The sequence below is a fragment of the Hemicordylus capensis genome, chromosome 1, assembly GCF_027244095.1.
Source record: "Hemicordylus capensis ecotype Gifberg chromosome 1, rHemCap1.1.pri, whole genome shotgun sequence".
In the NCBI taxonomy this organism is placed as follows: domain Eukaryota; kingdom Metazoa; phylum Chordata; class Lepidosauria; order Squamata; family Cordylidae; genus Hemicordylus; species Hemicordylus capensis.
Window position 1 is genome coordinate 88,588,054 of NC_069657.1, and position 21,540 is coordinate 88,609,593.

At 44.3% G+C, this 21,540-nt stretch overlaps 1 protein-coding gene across 2 annotated transcripts in view; it reads right to left on the bottom strand.

The window, feature by feature from the left end:
• The window catches only part of ACCS (1-aminocyclopropane-1-carboxylate synthase homolog (inactive)), a 33,785-nt gene extending 14,461 nt beyond the window's left edge, over positions 1–19,324 (bottom strand). The window contains exons 1-8 of one of the 2 annotated variants that reach the window (XM_053285736.1): positions 17,997–19,324; positions 11,308–11,936; positions 8,734–8,793; positions 6,820–6,890; positions 5,300–5,369; positions 4,496–4,562; positions 2,218–2,315; positions 1,381–1,458 (exon numbers count right to left, since the gene is read on the bottom strand). In XM_053285736.1, the coding sequence (XP_053141711.1) occupies positions 1,381–1,458; positions 2,218–2,315; positions 4,496–4,562; positions 5,300–5,369; positions 6,820–6,890; positions 8,734–8,793; positions 11,308–11,936; positions 17,997–18,639 (1,716 nt within the window). In that variant the 5' untranslated portion in view covers positions 18,640–19,324. The remainder of the gene's footprint in view (positions 1–1,380; positions 1,459–2,217; positions 2,316–4,495; positions 4,563–5,299; positions 5,370–6,819; positions 6,891–8,733; positions 8,794–11,307; positions 11,937–17,996) is intronic. The other variant, XM_053285737.1, reaches the window with a different exon arrangement.
• Between the last annotated feature and the right edge of the window lie 2,216 nt (positions 19,325–21,540).

A 21,540-nucleotide genomic window follows, 5' to 3' on the forward strand; every position in this document is an offset into this window, starting at 1 on the left:
CCGCTGCGCTATTAATTTCTCAAACTTGGGTTCCCAGGTATTGCTAGACACCACTGTCATCCATCCCAGCCACAATGACCTTCAGCCCAGGGACCCAATCTGCTCGAAAGAACTCCCCATCTGTGCTCCACACAACCCTAATCCCAAAGGGCACTCCCGTTTTCTTATGTGCCTTAGCCACTGGAGCCAAGACACTGGCAATGCCACTGCCCTTAATGTGACCAGCAACAGAAGTCCTGCTGGAGTTTACATATCTCACGCAAGCAGGATCCAGGTGCATAAGGGAAGAATTCTACTGTAATCCATTATGCTGATCCAAAGAGCCCTTTGCTTGTGCCTTGAGGGAAGTGGCTGAAGGGCACATTGAGGGCAGGTCTCTACTAAAGCCTCTATTGCTGGGAAGGAGGGACTTTAAAAACTCTTTGCCTCCGTCTCAGTTCATGTGGGGGTAAATTTGTTTCTGACCCTTCAGTCCTCATTCAATCAAAATGCAATCCATGTTTCAAGGTGGTGGCCTAGCAGAGTTCTGGAGCCATAAAGCAGCAGCAAAGTAGTACAATACAACACAACACTAGTCAGGTCCACACCCACTCAGTCTTGACAATATCGTAGTTCTAGGTGCTCTCAGACCACTCCTGGCCACTGAGAAAACAACACTGTTTCTAAAGTTTTTATACTGCACACAATAATATTCCTTGGATCTGCACCTCTCACTAGACCTTTGCAAGTATATTCCACAAGTATATTATTTAAGTTATTTACCCCAGCTAACTTGGCAAAGAGGCACCTTTTAACGTGGTGATTCTCTTTATTTAGCAGGAGGAAAGTAACTGCCTCTATCCATCCCCAGCACAGTACCTCCAGTGACTGTTGCTGGAGTCTGACTTATGTTTCTTTTAGACTGTGAGCCCTTTGGGGACAGATCCATCTTCTTATTTATTTATTATTTCTCTGTGTAAACCGCCCTGAGCCATTTTTGGAAGGGCGGTATAGAAATAAAATAAAATAAATAAAATAATAAATAATAAATATTCTTTTTTAAAAAAACCCACAAAGCAGTGTAAAAATACAATAAAAACAATAAATTAAGGACAGCAGCAATAAAATTTTTTGCAAACAAATTATATGGAGTTCTGGAAAAAGAATGTTTTTGCTTGCCATCTGAGTGACCAAGGAAGGGGCTAGATGGAACTCCCTAGAGAGGGCATTGTACAGAGAAGACATCACCACTGAAAAGTCCCTATCTCCAGTACCCACCAACCAAATTCCTGTTAATGATGAGTCTGTGAGTAGGACCTCCAAATTTGAATACAAAAACCAGGCAAGTTCATATGGAGGATGGTTATTAAGATAAGTGTATATGATTCAAGCCAAGCTCACCTCTGACTGTGCATCCTGCAATGCCTTCTTTAGCTTATCTACAGTGAGCTGGAAAGGACGGGTGCATGCACCAGTGACCTGAAACACACCAAAAGAATATGATGGCCCTTTAGAACTAAAAGGAAGAGCAATTTCTGCTAGGTAACAAAAGCAACCCAACAATGACTCTGCTCCACTTCCATTGCACATAACAAAGAACAAGAAGATTTTTTTTTAAAGTTCCAGAAGACATCATGAATAGATCAGCCATTCACTGAGGCTGATGGTTCACCATTTGCTGAGACCTGGATAATCATGGGCTTGTAGTCTAGTAACAAGGACTAGGTAACAACAGAGTACTAATCCTGTAACAACAACAACAGTACTAATCCTAGTAACAACAGAGTACTAATCCTGGCACAATCAACAGTTCTCTGTATCCCAAAATTACTTGGACCTCAATATACCCAAGATATATATACCCATTTATAATTCAATTATAATATACCCATTTATAATTCAGCAAATAGCTTCTAGGAGTGTGTTCCAAAGCTTCTTCTCAAAGGGATACACACATGTGATTTCTGAGCTTCCCTAACCCCAGAAACCACCACACATACCTTAACTGCAAAGTCTCTCCCTCTGCTAACAATCTGGCATGCACAAGATCACCATGAGTGCAACCATTGTCGGGTCTCAGTCTACTGTTTAGGAAACTACTGTTTTCAGCTGCCATCCAAGTGAACTGTCAAGCTAGAAGATTTGTAAAGCTCTCTGCTGCCAGAAAGTGCAAGACCTTTCACAAAGGTTGTTTATTTCTACTATGAGATGGGATGGTTTTTGCATTCTCCTCCTTACCTGACTGTCTAAATAGGCATAGACCAGCTTGACATTCCCATAAAGAAACACACTTTGAGTGATACCCCCATAAAACGGGGTGGCAATCAGGAAGGCTTCTGAAACAAACAAGAATAGAGCTAGTTATTCTACTGCTGCAATCAAGAAGTCAGAATCTTTTGTTTAAAGTTCCTTTCTTGAAGTCTACTTTTAAGTTAACTTTTATTCTGAAGGCTAGGGTTCTGGTACATCTTTAAACCCAATCTCACACCTTGGAGGGCAGAATACACATGCTTCAGAATCCATTTTAATGTAAGAATGTGGAACCATTTTTAGCCTACTTTCTAGTAGGCTTATGAGATCACCCGGCATTCTTTGTTTATGTGTCTGTGTGTCCGTCCATGTGTCCCCTGTTATCAACTTTGGAACACCTGGACCAATATGAACCAAATCAGGTACAGTTGTAGGGACACACAGGAACACCTCAACAGCAGAGTTTGTGATGATGTCATCCACCCCATCCAAGATGGTGGACACGTAGACTGGGCTTTCTCTGTGGCTGCCCCAGGGCTTTGGAATATTCTTCCTGCTGAAATAAGAGCATCTCCTTCTCTGTTTGTTTTCAGGAAGACCCTCAAGGCTCTCCTGTTCTCACAAGCTTTTAATTAGAATTAATTTTTATAATTTGTTTTATATTGTTTTTATTTATTTATTTATTTAACATATTTTTATACCATCCAAAACGCAAGTTCTCTGGGCAGTTTACAAGAAAATAAAAACAACCATTAAAAAGATTAAAACATTTCAACAACAATTCAAATTTTAAAAGTTAAAACTACTAAAACACAATTAAAACCATATCTAATTAAAAGCTTGGGTGAACGAATGTGTCTTGACTGTCCTTTTAAAAGTTGTAAGAGATGGGGAGGCTCTTATCTCAGCAGGAAGTGTGTTACAAAGCCTCGGGCAGCAATGGAGAAGGCCCGTCCCTGAGTAGACACCAGACGAGCCAGTGGCAACTGCAGATGTGTCATGTGTATTTTAATCAGTGTTGATTTTTAAATATTTTAAATCTTTATACCACCTAGAGATGTGCATATCAGATTGTATAAAAAGATAGACAGACAGAAAGACAGACAGACAGATCCATCCAGCTGGCATCTGCACTGACAAAAGTGCAGACTGCCTCCTTGAAGTGCTACTTTGGACATTCTCCAGAAGTGGCAATAGAAGAAGCATGACTCATTCATCCTCCACCATTAATTCCTTGTTAACTTACAGAGGAGGGAGATAAGTATATCTCATGCAAGGAGAATAGTATTCTGTCCTTGCATCAAGAAGATGTACATCATCCCACTTTGGACATGATCGAGAAGCATGGAGAGAAAAGCAATGCTTCCTCTCTTGCCACCTCTGGAAAGAATTAAAAGGGCCTAAAACTCATATAATAATAAAGTCATATAGGTAGAAAGGATTTTAAAACTATGAAGCTGAACACCCAATCTCAAATATGAGTCTATATAGCCATTAGCTCCTCCTCCTGCTGGATCAAATATAACTAAATCAAGTAATAAAATTGTATTAATGCAGAATTTGCTAGCAGAAAGAAAACTGGATGTTTGTTCTGTTACAGAATCCAGTAGAATTGTTGCTGCATCCTGCACTTTCTCCACTGAGTTGGAAGCCTGTCGGCTCAAGGATCTACCTTTTTGTTGTGAAAGTATCCATGAAAGTATCCATGCTGCCTATGTGGGATAGATTGGGGGAATAGTACAGTGGGCTACACTGTGTGCAGTATCCCATCAAGGTAAGGAATCCACAGGGGTTGCAGGGGAGTAATGGCAGGAGAGAGGGCACGCCCTCAACTCCTGTCTGTGGCTTCCAGCAGCATCTGGTGGGCCACTGTGCGAAACAGGATGCTGGACTAGATGGGCCTTGGGCCTGATCCAGCAGGGCTGTTCTTATGTTCTTAATGGTGGAAACAATGGAAAGGAGTATTGTACTGCTACCCAGAAGGAAGCCCTTTGGGAAAGTGCAGCAGACCTAGTGGGCCTCTAATCTTGATGGAAGACTGCGCAAAATGTAGCTCTGTGTGTGTGTTTTGTGTCTGTGTATCCATCCATTGTGGCAATTCAGAACTATGGAAGGTGAACAAGAAGGGGTTACCTGGCAGAAATGCCACCACCAACATTAGCAATTTCATTGTCATTTTCTATGCACAAGTGATACGTGTTATTCCTACTGCAGTTGTTCCATTGAACCAATCTATATATTAATTTGTTCCAGCAATATCACTTACCCCCTGGATCACAGAGAACTGTAGCTAAAGCAGAAAACAGAGAGCCACAGCCATTCTGCACAATGACCTGCAAAACAGATTGAGGGTCAGATGTTACTCCCACTCAGGAGATATATTCACCACACAAAATTTCTGGCACCCAGGACGAAAATCTACTTTTTTGTTCCACCATTCCAACTAAACAAATAGAACCAAAAGAACTGCCTCACTCAGGATTTCAAGATGTTATCCCTGAAGGCTACTCACTGCACATGGGGCACAAAACTTGAAAATGGCCATGCAAGGCTATGACACTCTACCATGGTGAGCACCAGTCTGGAAAAGAATGTCAGCTATGATATGATGTAGATCTGAGGTACATTAGCTATTGAGGTGTTGGCAAAGGGTCATATTCGCTTTGGGAAAGCAGTCAATTGGCATTATGAGCATTTACAATTTAACCATGGTCAAATACTATAAAACCATGATGTCAAGCCAAGAAAATATGTAGTAGACTTCTTTAAGTCCACAGAAACCCACTCCATGTTAATACAACACAGTCCAGCAAGTTCGTTAATCAATTCATCAATCAAATACACCTTCATTGTGGCCTACGTTTTATAAGGTGCCAGGATGTAAGCAGCAGTCAGCTTAGGTGCGTACATAATTACAGTGCCTTCCTGGTGCTCACAGTAATCTTCCTCAGGCACATCCATATAATATAGATTTCCTTTTTAGTGAGCAGAAACGATCTCTAGATCATGTTATACAAGAGTGAATGCCAACATATTAGAGGAGAACAAGCCAGAAAGTAAGCTGACTCACATTTTCTGCTTTGAGAGGTGCAGGTGCCTTGCAGTAATAGGTCAAAAAGCGAGCCACTTCCTCTCGCAAGCTAAAGACAATACAAAAGCAACCATAAAATCTCTTTCAGCACTGCACACAGACAATCCTCCACACGTCCTCCTTCCTGCTCCTTCTATGGCTGGCAATCCCTTGAGATAGTGGCTTTCTCCAAAACTTTGTTCTCCTCCTCTGCACCCTCCTTAGACTCTGCAGCTTCCACTTTCAATCATTCCTTTCCTCAAGTCTCAACAGGTTTCCCCTCTCTCTAGTCTATACACTCTTCTCAACCCAAATCCTGGTTAACTCCTCTATTCAACATCTTCGTTAATCACTTTGTCATCAGCTCAAACCCAATACGTCCAAATTCAAACACCTCTTAATTTCTCCCACCCCTTCCTCTTCTTGCATTCTCTCCTTGTCTGCTGACACTGGCCTGCACGTTGCGCTAGCACATTGCTGTTCCACTCACACAGAGAGGACATAAAGCAAGAACATCTGTTCCAGACTAGTCCTTGCACTAGTGGAAGATGTTGAAGGCTGTGCAGTCTTGTATTTGTCCAAAAAAAGATCCCCCACTAAAGGTAGTGCCACATCATGGCTTTGCACAGCTTCACAAATGTCTTAAGTATGTGCAACTTATCTCATTGCACTAATGCAACACCAGTTTGGATGTCAGCCAATATCACCACCCTTCTCCCCTGCTGCACTTTATGCTTGGAACTGCTTCCCAGAACAGCTGAATAATATAAATGAACAAGTTTTTATTGTATTTCAAATTGTTTTAATTGTGTTAATGTTTTAATGGTTTTATACTGTTAACCGTCCAGGGACTTTTTTGTATGGGGTGGTATATAAATATACTAAATAAAATAAAATATAGGGATGTGTACAAATAGATTTTTCCGATTCAATTTGTGCCTGAATTGAATAATCCGATTTGTTTTGTGTCTGAATCTGTACCTGAATCGATTCGCACATCCCTAATAAAATAATGCCTCCTCTCTTACTTGCTTCAAATCCCTCCTTAAAACCCACCTTTTCCATTAAGCCTTCAGCACCACACCCTAATCCCGATTTCCTACGTTAACTGAACTTAAATACATGTAACTGAAACTATTACATATTAGAACATAAGTACATCCCTGCTGGATCAGGCCCAAGGGCCATCTAGTCCAGCATCCTGTTTTGCACAGTGGCCCAGTAAATTGTGGCTGGGATGTGGGAGTTGTAGTTCAGCAACAGCTGGAGAGACAAGGTTGCCCACCCCTACTCTATAAGGATGAAATTAGAAGGCAATTACTCTAGAACTAACTCACTTGAGGTTGCGATGAGGAGGAAGAGGAGGAAGCTCTAATGACGTAAGCCATTTAACCCATCATAAAGACAGTTTTAAAGCATGAATTTTGAATATCCCAAACACTGACTATTTCTTGTTGACAGAGACAAGAGAGAGATCATATCCACAAGAAGAAAAGATGCAAAAGACAAAAGATACTTACAACAAATGGCCCTTCCAGTCTGGATACTGTAGCAATGGAGGCTCAATAAGGTTCATGTCACTTTGTGTCAGCTATCAGCAATGAGAAGGAGATGGCATAACCATTAAGCTAGACACAACAAAACTGGTCTAGAAATGTAAGAATGAGCCAGTAGTACTTAATGCTCATAATAAGGGCCTGCACTCACCCTCTCTAACTGGATTGCATTCTTCTTACAAATGACAACAAAACACATGCAAGTCTATCTCCGGTCAGGTTCCTTTTCCACTCCCTTTTCTCTGATATGGGCAGGAGTGTCGTCGCAGACAGTGCAACCTGCTGCAGCAGTTGCAGCAGCGCACTACTGCAGTACTGCTCAGGAGAGCCACAGAAAGGAGACCTCTGTGTGGAAGTGAATTTAAAGTGTTTTAAATTCAGGAAAAACTCTGAAGGCAAAAGAGGAGCTACCAGGAGGGTGAAAGAGTCTTACCTTTCTGTTTTTACTGAGCACTTTCTGAGCTTGGCAAAGGAGACACAGGGTGGCTATTTGTAAACCTGGGGATCATGCCTGTCCCTTGAATGACAGAAGCCGCCTTTTACAGGAGTCAGACTGTCCATCGAAGTCAGTACTGTTTACATTAGCCTGCAGCAGCTCTCTGGGTTTTCCTCCAACCCTACTTGAGATGCCTACTTGAGATGGAACTGAACCTGGGGCCTTCTGTATGCAAAGCAGATGCTCTACCTCTGAGCTATTCACCACCCCCACCCCCTGCTGACCTTTAAAAAGAAGCAGCTATTGGGCCTCCGTTCCACACTGGTTTGTTTGCCCACTCTTTTCCTTACTTGCTAAGATTCTGTCTGCTGGGCTCAGGGGCAAGACAATGAGGCTCTTCACACAAGCAGTGTGAAGAGCCTAAAGGGGGTTTGCAGGGAGAAGGGATTTGACCCGCTCTCCCCACAAACAATTGCAGCCAGCGTGGTGTAGTGGCTAGAGTGCTGGACTAGGACCGGGGAGACCCGAGTTCAAATCCCCATTCAGCCATGAAACCAGCTGGGTGACTCTGGGCCAGTCATTTCTCTCTCAGCCTAACCTACTTCACAGGGTTGCTATGAAAGAGAAACTCAAGTATGTAGTACACCACTCTGGGCTCCTTGGAGGAAGAGTGGGATAGAAATGTAAGTAAATAAATAAATAAATAAATTCCGCAGTCATCCCTGGGTGGCCGGATTGGCCGCCAAGACAATTACTGGCTCCGTCACAGAGCAACAGTGCAAGCAGCGGGGTTGGGGAGCCTCCCAACACTGGCCTCCCATGGGGGGGGCTACTTGTGAGTCGATGCGGTGCAAAGCCACACTGCAATGACACACAATCACTTTACCCACTTTTCAGGCAACCTCATGCCCGAAACCTGGGTTAAGAGGTGGGCCACCCAGTAGGGTTTGCCGCCAAGCTGCCACTGGGAGCCACGCAGCTCCCACACTGGTTCTCAAGTGCGGCTAAAATAGGGCTGGGTTCCCCTGGCTCGATTTTAGCCATGCATGAGAATAGCTTCAATGATTAAGAGATTGCAAGGTGGAGGGGACATCGCAGAAAGCTGCTTCAGAGGCTTTAAAGGAACAGATGGGATCTTTGGGATGATAGCTCACAGCCCAAGGAGGCACCTTTTTCTTTTTACCAATCAATCTGGAAAGAGCACAAACTCATATGCTAGCAAGGAAGTAAAGGAAACAGGCCAACAACAGAGAAAAGGGTCCAACTTGTAGCAGTTTCAAGATGTAACAAAACATCAAGCTAAGCCTGAGTGCTTTGAGAGGCAAATTGCTCTGGGAAGTAAAGATCTCCATGGGAATATCTAGGAAAAACCAACAACCCCAGGGCTGCCTATGACTGCTTAAGAATGAAGCAAACATTTCTGTGTTTACAATACTGCTTACCCGCTTGGACATCAGATCAAAGCAGAGTTTGTTCTCACTGGTGCCAAAGTTAATGATGCCCTGGAGACAGAGACCAAAACAAAAAGGAGCTTTTGTTAAGGAAAAACAATAACTCTTTGTATTTATACATATTTCACATTAGCTGGCATCTCACAATGCCATCACAAAACTCATATTACATCAAAATGATTGCCACATACTACACAAACTAGGGGATTATTTTAAGCAAAGGAGCCAATGAACACTTTGGGGAAATGTTTTAAAGAAAAATCAGACATATGAAGCTTCCTTATACTAAGTTACATGCTTGGGGTCAGTATTGCTACATTGATTGGCTGCTGGCCTCCAACTGTTCAGAGGGGGCAGGTCTTTCCTAGCCCTACCTGGAGATGTCAGGGATTTAACGTGGGACCTTCTATCAAAGTATGTGCTCTAGCTTTGAACTACTGCACTTCCCCCAAGGAGGGAAGTAATATATATTTATATACATAACAGTACATAATTTATCCTTCAGTTCACTTGTTAATATAGCACTGACTTTTCGTATCTGTTTATAATGAGACATTTCATGGGCAGAGCATAAGGAAGCTGCCTTATATGGAGTCGGACCAGTGATCCATCTAGCTCTGTATTGTCTACACAGAGTGGCAGAGGCTTCTCCAAGGTAGCAGGCAGGAGTCTCTCAGCCCTATCTTGGGGATGACAGGGAGGGAACTTGAGAAGTTCTGCATACTAGCATGCAGGTGCTCTTCCCAGAGCAGCCCCATCCCCTAGGGATAGCTTACAGTGCTCACATGTAGCACTGGTTTCCATTCAAATGCAAACCAGGGTGGATCCTGCTTAGCAAAGGTCCTGCTTAGCAAAGCTTGCTATCACAGGATTTACCTGCTGTGTAATTACACCACCACAATTACATTTAGCATAGCCCAAATACACGTATCTCAAAAGATGACTTGTCAAGCCATGCCATTCATTTCTGTTCATATCTAGAAGCTTTGTTTCTCATACAGTGTAAAAAGAAATCTCACACTGAATGAAATTTACGATGAAAGAAACGCAGGTTTGTTGTTACTCCTGGAAGAGAATGCCTACATGTAGCATAGAAGTCAGAGTGCTGGACTTGGACTGGTGCGACCGAGATTCAAATCTCCATTCAGCTATGCAGCTCACTGGGTCATTTTAAGCAAGCCACTTCTCTCTCTCAGCCTAACTTACCTCACAGAGTTGTAAGAATAAATAGAACCATGTACCCACCACCACCCCTCAAGTTCCTTGGAGGAAGGTCAAGATATACATGTAATAACAATAAGCTCAGACACTGCCTTTACCCATATAATGTGTTTACTTTTTACATTTGTACCTTGCCTTTCCTTAAAGGAGTTCAAGGTGGTGTACATGAGCTTATCTCATTTTATCCTCACAACAATCCTGTGAGTAGATCAGGCTTAGCAATTAAAAATCTGTAACAGGGCTTTCCCAGACCGAATTCAATGCTTTATGAACTATAGTATACCAGCTATCATGACCCAAGTCAACCTAATAATTTAAGAACAACCCTGCTGGATCAGGCCCAAGGCCCATCTAGTCCAGTCCTGTTTCACACAGTGTCCCACCAGATGCCTCTGGGTATGTGCATGCCCTCTCTCTTGCTGTTGCTCCCCTGCAACTGGTATTGAGAGGCATCATGCCTCTGAGGCTGGAGATGGCCCACAGGCACCAGACCAGTAGCCATTGATAGACCTGTCCACCATGAACCTCAGAGAACAAATCCATTAGCACGGGCTGTTTTGGAAATAATTATAACAGTAAAGAAAATGGAGAGAGAGAGAGATATGGGGCTTCTGATGCATCATCATCACCAGCCATAAACACTGCAGTCAGATTCAGCAGACATTATTGGCAATAAAAGATGAAATAATATTGGAATTGTACACACTGTATCATAATTATAGGCTGTGCTTGGCCAGGAGCAGTTTGGCGAAGGATTTCTAAAGACAGAAAACCAAATACATTGTGCTGACAAATTTAGGAACAATATATGCAATGGTCAGTTTTCTCATGGGGAGGGATCTGCTCTTAAATAACATGGATAATTGTTCCTGACTTAGCCCATTAATTAAACTCAAGGAGCTCAGAAACAGCACCTTTGATAAGAATTTCCCTTATTTTTCTCCCCCAAACCCACATTTTCTATAAAGCCTTTGGTTTAATACTGTATAGCCCAATGCAATGGATACTTCCTCAGAAGTAAACCCCACTGATTTCAATTAGGCTTACTCCCAAGTAAGCATACACAGGACGGCCAGTTTTACTTTCATTCCCCAAATGCAATTGTGCCTGAGAACATGCCCCTTCCTTTGCTCACATCCCTCCCTCACTGGCCTTCCCTCTGACTTCCAGCCATAGTTAGACATTGGCGTGTCAGCTCCTGAAAGCTGGGCCATGTCTGTTATTCATGTGTCTATTTTTGCTTACTGTAAGTTGTAAAGTGCCCTGTACCTTGATGTAAATAATAAGAAACTATGGTAATTATGTTTTACATTTTTAAAAAGCAAGAGAAATAACCTCACTCACACTGGGATTTTTGTCTTCATCGTACTTGTCAGCATGATAGGCATTGTACCCGTCTTCTGTGGAGCCACGGAAGATGTTAGCAATGTTGCCTCGGACAGAGAGGTATGGGCTGCTTTGGAAATCACTATAGTTACAGAAACTGTATGCATTGGTTATCCTGTCCGTTGCTCTAGCCGTTATTGGTTGCCCTAACCGTGGGGTTCTTCTTTCCTGTTGGCCCCCTTCACCTGTTCCTGCAGTATCAGAAAATGCCTGGCTAAAGTCCACACCCTGAGGCAGCCCACTTGCTGAGGAGCTATTGTTGCTCTGCTTTAAGATGCTGAGCATTTGGGCAAAGACATTGAACATGCGGAACTCATGGTCCCGTTCCAGTTCAAAACGTCGCTGCTCCAACTGTATCCGCCGTTCTTCCACTTCCAGATCTCGCTGCAGACGACGTTCTTCCATCTGCAGAAAGCGCTCCTCCATTTCCCGCTGGGCTGTAAGAGTCTTCAGCAGGAGCTCATCCAAGGGGTCTTTCAGCCGTTGGGCTTTCCGCTTTTTCCGCAGGCGGTGCAAAGTGGAAAAACCTGGCCGTGGCCCCAGATTTTGGATCCGTGATGAAGAAGCCATGTTGGGCTCACTGAAACCTAGTAAACAGATAAGGGGAAATTATCCAAATCAACTCCTTTAAATCATCTTATATCACTTGGAAAGCTCAAATGTTCATGAATGCATGAGCTGCCATGCATGAGACCTGTCCATAATAGAATTTCAAGGCCAAATCAAAGCTGAATCAATTTGATTACTAGTGAATGTTGATAAATGTGCCCTTTCCTGTAACTTTATGAAACAAACAAGTTGTATTTTCCCAGGTTTCACTGGCACCTCATCCAGCATTTTGCTATAGAGTATTATATGTGCCCTCACAGGAAGATGGCAAGCGATGGGGCTCAAAGCTGATGAGTGCCACACCCTCTCACTTTTATATTGAGTCTAGCTGTGGTGACTCAGTGATCAAGCAAGGGGAGCCTGCAAATGCTCAGAGAGACTTGTACTGTAGCAAGCCTTCAGACAGCCAAAGTTATAAACAGTTCCCCAGATAATGGATTACATGGAGGTTATATTCCAAGACCCTTTAACTATCTTATCTTATCTATCTATCTATCTATCTATCTATCTATCAATCATATTTTTACACCGCTTGATATGTACATCTCTAGGCAATGTACAAGATTTAAAATATTAAAAAATCAACACTGATTAAAATATACAAGACACAATAAAAATAGTACAAAACAGTTATTAAAACAAATTAAAATTAATTAAAAGCTTGCGAGAACAGGAGAGTCTTGAGGGTCTTCCTGAAAACAAACAGAGAAGGAGATGCTCTTATTTCAGCGGGGAGAATATTCCAAAGCCCTGGCAGCGCAGCTACAGTGAAAGACAAGCTGGTGGCAACTGTAACAGGACCCCTCCAGAAGATCATAACAGGTGGCAAGGTTCATGAAAAAGGAGGCACTCTCTTAAATAACCTGGACCCAAGCCATTAACCAGCACCTTATATTTCACCTGGAAACATATTGGCAGCCAGTGCAGTTCTTTCAAAACCGGTGTTATGTGGTCCCTTCGTGTTGTCCCACAGACCAATCTGGTTGCTGCATTCTGTACCAATTGTAGTTTCCAGACTACGTACAAAGGCAGCCCCGGCAAAGAGTATATTACAGTAGTCAAGTCTGGAGGTTACCAGCATATGTACCACTACAGGTGAAACTCGGAAAATTAGAATATCGTGCAAAAGTCCATTAATTTCAGTAATGCAAATTAAAAGGTGAAACTGATATATGAGACAGACGCATTACATGCAAAGCGAGATAAGTCAAGCCTTAATTTGTTATAATTGTGATGATCACGGTGTACAGCTCATGAAAACCCCAAATCCACAATCTCAGAAAATTAGAATATTACATGGAACCAATAAGACAAGGATTGAAGAACAGAACAATATCGGACCTCTGAAAAGTATAAGCATGCATTTGTATTCAGTACTTGGTTTGGGCCCCTTTTGCAGCAATTACTGCCTCAATGAGGCGTGGCATGGATGCTATCAGCCTGTGGCACTGATGAGGTATTATGGAAGACCAGGATGCTTCATTAGCGGCCTGCAGCAATTCTGCATTGTTTGGTCTCATGTCTCTCATCCTTCTCTTGGCAATGCCCCATAGATTCTCTATGGGGTCAGGTCAGGCGAGTTTGCTGACCAATCAAGCACAGTACACTGTATACTTTTCAGAGGTCCGATATTGTTCTATTCTTCAATCCTTGTCTTATTGGTTCCATGTAATAGTCTAATTTCCTGAGATTGTGGATTTGGGGTTTTCATGAGCTGTACGCCATGATCATCACAATTATAACAAATTAAGGCTTGACATCTTGCTTTGCATGTAATGCGTCTGTCTCATATATCAGTTTCACCTTTTAATTTGCATTACTGAAATTAATGGACTTTTGCACGATATTCTAATTTTCTGAGTTTCACCTGTATTTTAAGTTCATTCACCTCTAGAAATGGACGTAGCTAACATATCAGCCGAAGCTGATAAAAAGCGCTCCTGGCCACTGCCTTAACTTGAGAAACTAGGGAGAGCTTTGGGTCCAGAAGCACTCCCAAGCTACATTCCTGATCTTTCAGGAGTGTAACCCCATCCAGAACAGGCAGATCTAAACCATATCTCAGGTCCCAACCCCCCACAGTCAGTACCTCAGTCTTATTTGGATTCAACTTCAGTTTGTTGTCCCTCATCCAGCTCATTACCCTCATTATTGCCTCCAGGCAGGCATTTAGGAAAGATATGCAATTTCCTGATTAGGTCAACATGGAGAAGTAGACCTGGGGTGTCATCAACATATTAATGACCCAGCGCCAAACCTCATGATGATCTCTCCCAGCGGTTTCATGTAGATGTTAAAGAGCACTGAAGATAGTATGGTGCCTTGTGGAACTCTACACTTCAGTTCTCACTTTTCAGAATAACAGTCTCCAAGCAACACCATCTGGAATTTATTAGAGAGGAAGGTGTAGAACCACTGTAAGACAGTGCCATCTAACCCCAACTCCCTTAGGCAGTCCAGAAGTATACTATTGTCGATGGTATTGAAAGCTGTAGAAAAATCCAAAAGGATCAGCAGAGTCACACTCCCTATGTCGACAGCCAGTTGGAGATCATCTATCAGGCTGACCAAGGCAGTCTCAACCCCATAGCCCACACGAAAGCCAGTTTGAAATGGGTTTAGATATTCAGAATCATCCAATACTGCCTGGAGCTGAGAGGCCACTGCCCACTCAATTACCTTGGCCAACCATGGAAGATTAGAAACATGTCTATAATTAGCTAATTCCAAGGGATCCAGTGCAGCTTTCTTCAAAAGTGGCCTAATAATAGCTTTCTTAAGACAAGGAGGCATCCTGTCCAGTGTTTCTTCTAAGAGGGATTCCCTGCTAACTGCGCGAAGAGGCACCTTTTTAACATGGTTTCTCTTTATTTAGCAGGGGGAGAGTAACTGGCCCTATCCAGCCCCAGCACAATATCTCCAGTGACTGTTTCTTTTTAGGCCCATCTAGTCCAGCTTTTACTCCTCTGCAACTGGTACTCAGAGGCATCCTGCCTTTGAGGCTGGAGGTGGCCTATAGCCCTCCAACTAGCCTATAGCCCTCCATTGATAGACCTCTCCTCCATGAAGTTATTCAAGCCCCTCTTAAAGCCATCCAGGTTGTTGGCTATCACCACATCTTGTGGTAGAAAATTTCACAAGTTGATGATGTGTTGTGTGAAAAAGTACTTCCGTTTGTTGGTCCTAGATTTCTCCACACCATGCATGATTTTATAGACTTCTATCATGTCTCCCTGCAGTCTTCCTTTTTCTAAACTAAATAGCCCCAGGTGTTGTAGCCTTGCCTCATAAGAAAGGTGCTCCAGGCCCCAGTCATCTTGATTGCCCTCTTCTGCACCTTTTCCAGTTCTACAATGTCCTTTTTTAGATGTGGTGACCAGAATTGTACGTAGTACACCAGGTATGGCCACACCATAGTTTTGTATAAGGCGATTATAATATTAGCATTTTTATTTTCAACCCCCATTTATTTATTTATTTATGTATTTATTCTTTCTCTTTGTAAACCACTTTGGAAACTTTTGTTGAAAAGCAGTGTATAAATATTTGTTGTTGTTGTGCTGATGACTACAGTTCCCATAATCAATGGCCAAAGGCCACTGCAGCTGGGGATGCTGGGCATTGTAGTCAACAACATCTGGGAATCCTTCTTAGAGGGAACACTGATCCTGTCCTCCCTCAGAGAAGCATTTATAATATTTACCAGACCCTCTCTGATAATATGATTATCAAATGAGATAAACCAAGTTGTGCAAGGGTCAAGAGAACAGGAGCAACAGGAGAACAGGAACTATACTTGTTCCTGAAGACCGACACCAATGAAGCCTAATTAAGCTTAAGCATCTAAGCTGGTCCTCCTGTCAAAATATGGAACTGACCTCTCCATGTAAACCTACTCAGAGATTAGGCTATGTTCCATCTGATGGGAACCCACCTAGAGGCAAGGTTACAGGGTGTGGGGATTAACATATACACACACACCCAGTATCCAAATCTGCTGTTGAAATGAAAAGGGATGCTGTTGCAGCCCATTCCTTCCCAGAGTCCCTTTGTCCATATTCTGCCTAGCTGCAGAGCTGTGTTGTTGCAGAGTAGTCAGGAAGAAGACGAGATTATAGGACTGGTGGTAGGGCAAAATGGACAGGAGACTCTTTGGCTGCCGTGTCTGTCATTGCAGTGGTAGATATAAAGTTATTGGGGGAATTGCTAAATTGCAGTCTACTAAACCAGCCAGTATGATTGGTTGATTCTGTTCTTTCATATACATCTGTAGAACAGACGTAGCAGCGTCAGGAAAAGGTGCCAGTAGGGGCTGGGAGAGCTTCCTCCTGGTGCAATGTGCATTATAAACCAGAACAAACCAGTCCAGGATCCACCTCTGACAAATCCTGGCTCATATTAAGCACTCAGTATACCCAACATAACATTCTTGGTTAATCTGGCAATACAAATTCACAACACTGCTGTGAAGTTTCCTTCCCTGAACCCATATGGTTTGTGTGCCCAAGCTTCATCTATAACAAATGCCCTCTACATTGATTCCAAATATTCCTGGAATTCCAATAAATTCCCAGACTGTGTGCATCACAGATACTAAAACTGTTGCATAAGTACACATTCACCAAAGAGCCATCTTCTTTTATGAAGTCTACATGTGCTTTGCCTGCCACTACTTATTTCCTATCTCCTAAACACTGTCAGTGTCAACCAATTGACCTGTTTTGACTATCACACTTAAAAAGCAATGCCAATGAGGCAATGACCAAGGTAAAAAATAACAAAGCAGCTTATTCATAATATAGCAAGCGATTTTGTATAATAGCCTTGTATTTATTTATTTGCTGCATTTGTATGCCACCCAAATCAACAATCTTAAAGTGGTTATATATTCTTATAAAGACCCAAAGTGTTAATATCCTCTTGTGGACTTGGGATGAATGAACAGAACTGTGCAGGAAGCTGAATCACTGCCTGACTATGCAGACTTTGCTTCTTGCAGATGTTTAAGTCAGTCAGCATAATATATATTAGGAACAGGTCTGTACTGTGAGGCAGGAAGCAAGGCAGTTTGAGCTAAACATTCTACTACTGCAGACACAACAGCGGGAGTCTAAAGTGAATGTTTGCTTTGTGGATAACAGAAGTTTTAACTCACCAGGCTATCTTAAGTTTTATCTCATGGTTTTAGGCTTCCATTAGACTTGTGATTTGTTTGGATTTGTTTTGAATTGAACATTACTGATAAAATAATGTTGAAATTCTGTGAACAAAGGTCTTTGTGCTATTGTCTCAAGGTATTTGCAACAAGAAAAGTCATTAACTTCTGGCATACATGTGAAGTGTTCATTTGTTTCCCCCCCTCACACTGCTTTAGGTAACTTGTGTAAAGTGGCCCTCCCACAAATGGTATTGTGATAACATAAGCATCTGATGCACACATTCTTGGAAGTAAGTTCCATGAACTGAGTGGGGCTTACTTCTGAGAAAACATGAGCAGGATTCAGCTTATAACTAATTTATAACCCAGGGTTTCTCAAACTTGGGTTGACAACTGTTGATGTTGTTGGACGACAACTCCCATCATCCCCAGCCTCAATGGCCTTTAGTCTTTGGGGCTGGGAATGATGGGTGCTGTAGTCCAGCAACATCCAGGGACCTAAGTTTGAGAAACCCATTATAACCAGTAACTAGTTTATTTCTACATGAGTGGTCAGAGGCAACAGCCTCCTTCCTTATACCCTGAAGCTAACAGGTTAAAGGATGCAATTACTCCTTCTGGGCTTTACCATTGCAGGTTGCCAAAAGCTGGGAGGCAATGGCAAGAAATGGAGCCCTTCATAAACACAGGCATCTAGTTGGTGGGTGTGGGCCACTTCTGCAACCAAGGCAAATGGGGCCCTGCATTTTTGCCCCGTTATGGCAATTCTCACATGCTGGCAGGAATCCGTGCACAGTGTACCAGGCCGTGTTGGTTGGGGCTGGGGAAGGATCTATCTCGAGGGTAGAAAAGCAGCTCCTGGTTAGCATAAGAGTCCTACCTGAAGGTGAGACACTGGTCTCAATGGGGATCTCCACCCTGGAGATGGGAGAGTCATTCTGGGACCTATCCAAAAAGGCCCTTTCTACCTCATGCTCCTCAGCAGAGCCCACCTGCTGATAAGTGAGAGAGGGTGGAGGCTCAGGCGTCAAACACTGGTCCTCTGAATCCACCTCCTCGCACTTGATCTCCATCAACTCCGGGGGCTGAGACTGGGCAAAGGACAGCGCGGAAGCGCCCAAGTGGTGATGGTAGCCGTCCATCATACTTCCCTGGAGCACTTGCTGAGCCATCAGGCCGCTGTTGTTGACAGCGCTGTAGGACAGGGAAGGCCGGCTAGCCAGCACCCGATCCATCACCTCGTAAAATTTCCAAGTCCTGCCTCCTCGGGGGGCCTTGTTGTTGTCCTTGATCCGACGGTACTCCAGCTTCATTTTCTTGATCTTCTCCCGGCACTGGTCGCCTGTGCGGTGGATGCCCTTGTCCCGCAGCACCTCGGCGATCCTGTTGAAGACGTGCTGGTTCCTCAGGCAGCTCTCCAGCTCCGCCTGCACCGATTCGTCAGCCCACAAATGCAGCAGCTCCACCACCTCCGGATCTGACCAGTTACTGCCCCGTTCGTACTTCTTCCCTCGGAAATCCATGCTTTCCTGAGCTCTCGATCCCCCTACGGCTACAACAAAACCAAAAGATTTCCGAGGCAAAAGGGGTGCATTAGGGAGAAAATAACTGGAACGAAGCAGCAAGCCAGGCAAATCGTACTCAAGCCTCTTAGAAAAGCCTCAAGTTCGCGGCTGGAACGGATTTGACCCGGTTCAGTGTAGTAATGGCATTACTGGCGCCTAAAGCTTTGTTCAGTTGGAGCTGTGCTGGGGAGAGGGGTGCGGGGGGGGGGAATAGCCTTTATCCTCCCCCTTCCTCTCTGCCTCTTTTCTCTTTTGCTTGGACCGGTTTGGCACGGCTCGGCACGGTTGCGAACTCCCAGCTGAGAGAGAGAGACAAGGAAAGGGGAGCAAAGTGGGCATGTTCACATCCGGTGTGATTGCACATGCGTGCTGTGTTTATTCCGGGATAACTTTGGTCCGTGTCAATCACACGTCCTCCTGTTTGCCCGGCCGAGCTAGACTGGGCTGAGCGAAACAAAGCAGAGCCGCAGGAACGCCCCTGGGGGAGGGCTCAGCCCCGCCCCGGCAGAGACCCGACGGGACTGCGAGTTCCTAGGCAGGGCCGTCCATAGGCTGTGCGGGGCACCAGCGGCGGGAGACAACGGAGGCGTAGAGATGCGCTGTGCCCCAGCGGTGTAGAGATGCTTGCCTGAAATCTCCCTCCTCCCATTGCTGCCAGCCAGAGCGCGGCCCACCCCCCGGCCGCAACAGCCACCCTCAACTCAACCGGCTCTATGGCACGCTCTGGTTTGTCCAGCAGAGTCCGCCGTGGGGCTGGGGCGGGCTGGAAGGCAACTGCTACAACAGGCGGGAGCCGAGCTTCGGGCCAGCAACCGCGGGAAATATCTGCACCACTGGCGGAGCGTGTAGCTACCACACGCCACATCAGCTGCCTTCCTACTCGGCCAGCCTCCTCAGTGGTGTGCTCTGTCTGGTTTGTCAAGCACTGCGCAGTGTGGAGCCCAGGCGGCCCAGCTGAGTTGGAGGTCAATTGTTTGTTGCAGCACAGCTCCCACCCCGCCCCATTCAGCTAGCCCTGCAGTGTCTTCTGGTTGGCTAAACAGAGCAGACCATAGGATCCGGGCCATCTGGCCAAGTTGGAGGGCAACTGCTGCGGCAGGCAAGAGCCAACATAGGAAGCTGCCTTATACTGAGCCAGACCATTGGTCCGTCTAGTACAGTACTGTCTACACAGACTGGCAGCAGCTTCTCCAAGGTTACAGGGAGGAGTCTTTCTCAGCCCTATCTGGAGATGCCAGGGAAGGAACTTGGAAGCTTCTGCATGCATGCAAGCAGATGATGCTCTTCCCAGAGTGGGCCCATCCCCTAAGGGGGATATCTTAAAGTGCTCACATGTAGTCTCCCATTCAAATGCAAACCAGGTGGACACTGCTTAGCAAGGTCTAAGCTTAGCATGCTTGCTACTACAAAATGAAGCCCCCTTCCCCATAGACCACCAGCTCGGGCAGCTGGTGGTAGAAAATCTCCACGCTGATCCTGTTGATGGAGCTCAGCTCCTTCCTGTTGCAGCAGTCACCCTCTCACTCGGCCAGCCCCACACTTACACTGTAGACAGGGAGATTCCAGTCTGGGCTCAGCGTGATGCCCCATTCACCCACATCTAAAGACAGGCGCCGACTCAAAGGGTATGTGCAGTGGTTGGGGGCCTTTAAGTACACCAAGGTTTGTAGCCCCTTGAGGCTTTACATCAGCTTTTTCTTCAAGTGCTATGAAAATGTGGTTGCTGGAGAAGTATGTTCTATCTGCCAGTTCAGATGATACTTATCAACACACAAATAGATATTTTAATGAACACCTTGAAATGATTGTCAGAATTTACTTACATGTCATCCCTACCACACAGTTAGATACCAGATGCATTGTAGGTTTATTAATGCTGTTAGTCGCTTTTGCATGGATAGTAACTAACCGCATGGATTATCATATACAGATTGCACCTTGTGTATCTAAATCGTTCCTCTGGTCTTTCTAACCACTGAGATTGAGTTGCAGACCTAATAAGAGCCCAGTTAAGGAAATCCACTTGCTGTAGGTGGAACTCTCTGTTTCGCCTTGGGGAGCATATTATTTTCTTCTTGTGGCTACTCACTCTATCCTACACATTTTGCTTTCTCTCTGACCTTGGACCAGTTCCCGTTATGCCCAAACACTACAGAAAACAAGTGTAGCAATGTAGACTTGGTTAATGATATACTTGTGGAATTTGCTCGCTTACATGGGCCTACCTCCTCAGCAATGGAAGGTGGGGAATTTGTGAGGTCATTTTACTGTCCCCTGTTTGCCTTTCTAAATTATACTGTCAGGCTTTTCTAGCATGCTATGGATTATCCTCATGCTATGGATTATCCTAATTAAAGTGAGGACACACTTGTGAAACCAATGGTGGTTAGCATCAGTGCTTCATTTCCTGATCACTACTCTCCAAGAATAGAGAATAGGTTCCATCATGCATAGTCATCTATGATTTGTAGGGTTGCCACCTTGCCCCCCCCTTTTTTTTCTCAGCCAGCACTGTCCTTTTGAAGGGATCAATTACCCAATCAGGTTTCCCAGAGATGCTTTCAATACAACCTGGAGCATGGGCAGTTGCCACGCAGACATAACTCTGCCCTCTGGCCACGAACCTACAATAACCCATTTATCCTTGAGATGAATAGCAGCAGGGCTACTGCCTGACAGCTTGTCTCCCCTGCGTCATTAAGCAGAGATGAAATTGCCAGGTTCATCTCGGAGAGAATTCCTTCTACCTTTAAAAGGTGCATAAAAAAGTAAATTCTACCATTGTGCAGATTCTATCATTGTGGTGCGGAAAGTGTCATCTGCGCGCTTTCAAGATTAGCTGCTCAACAGCAGCAAAAT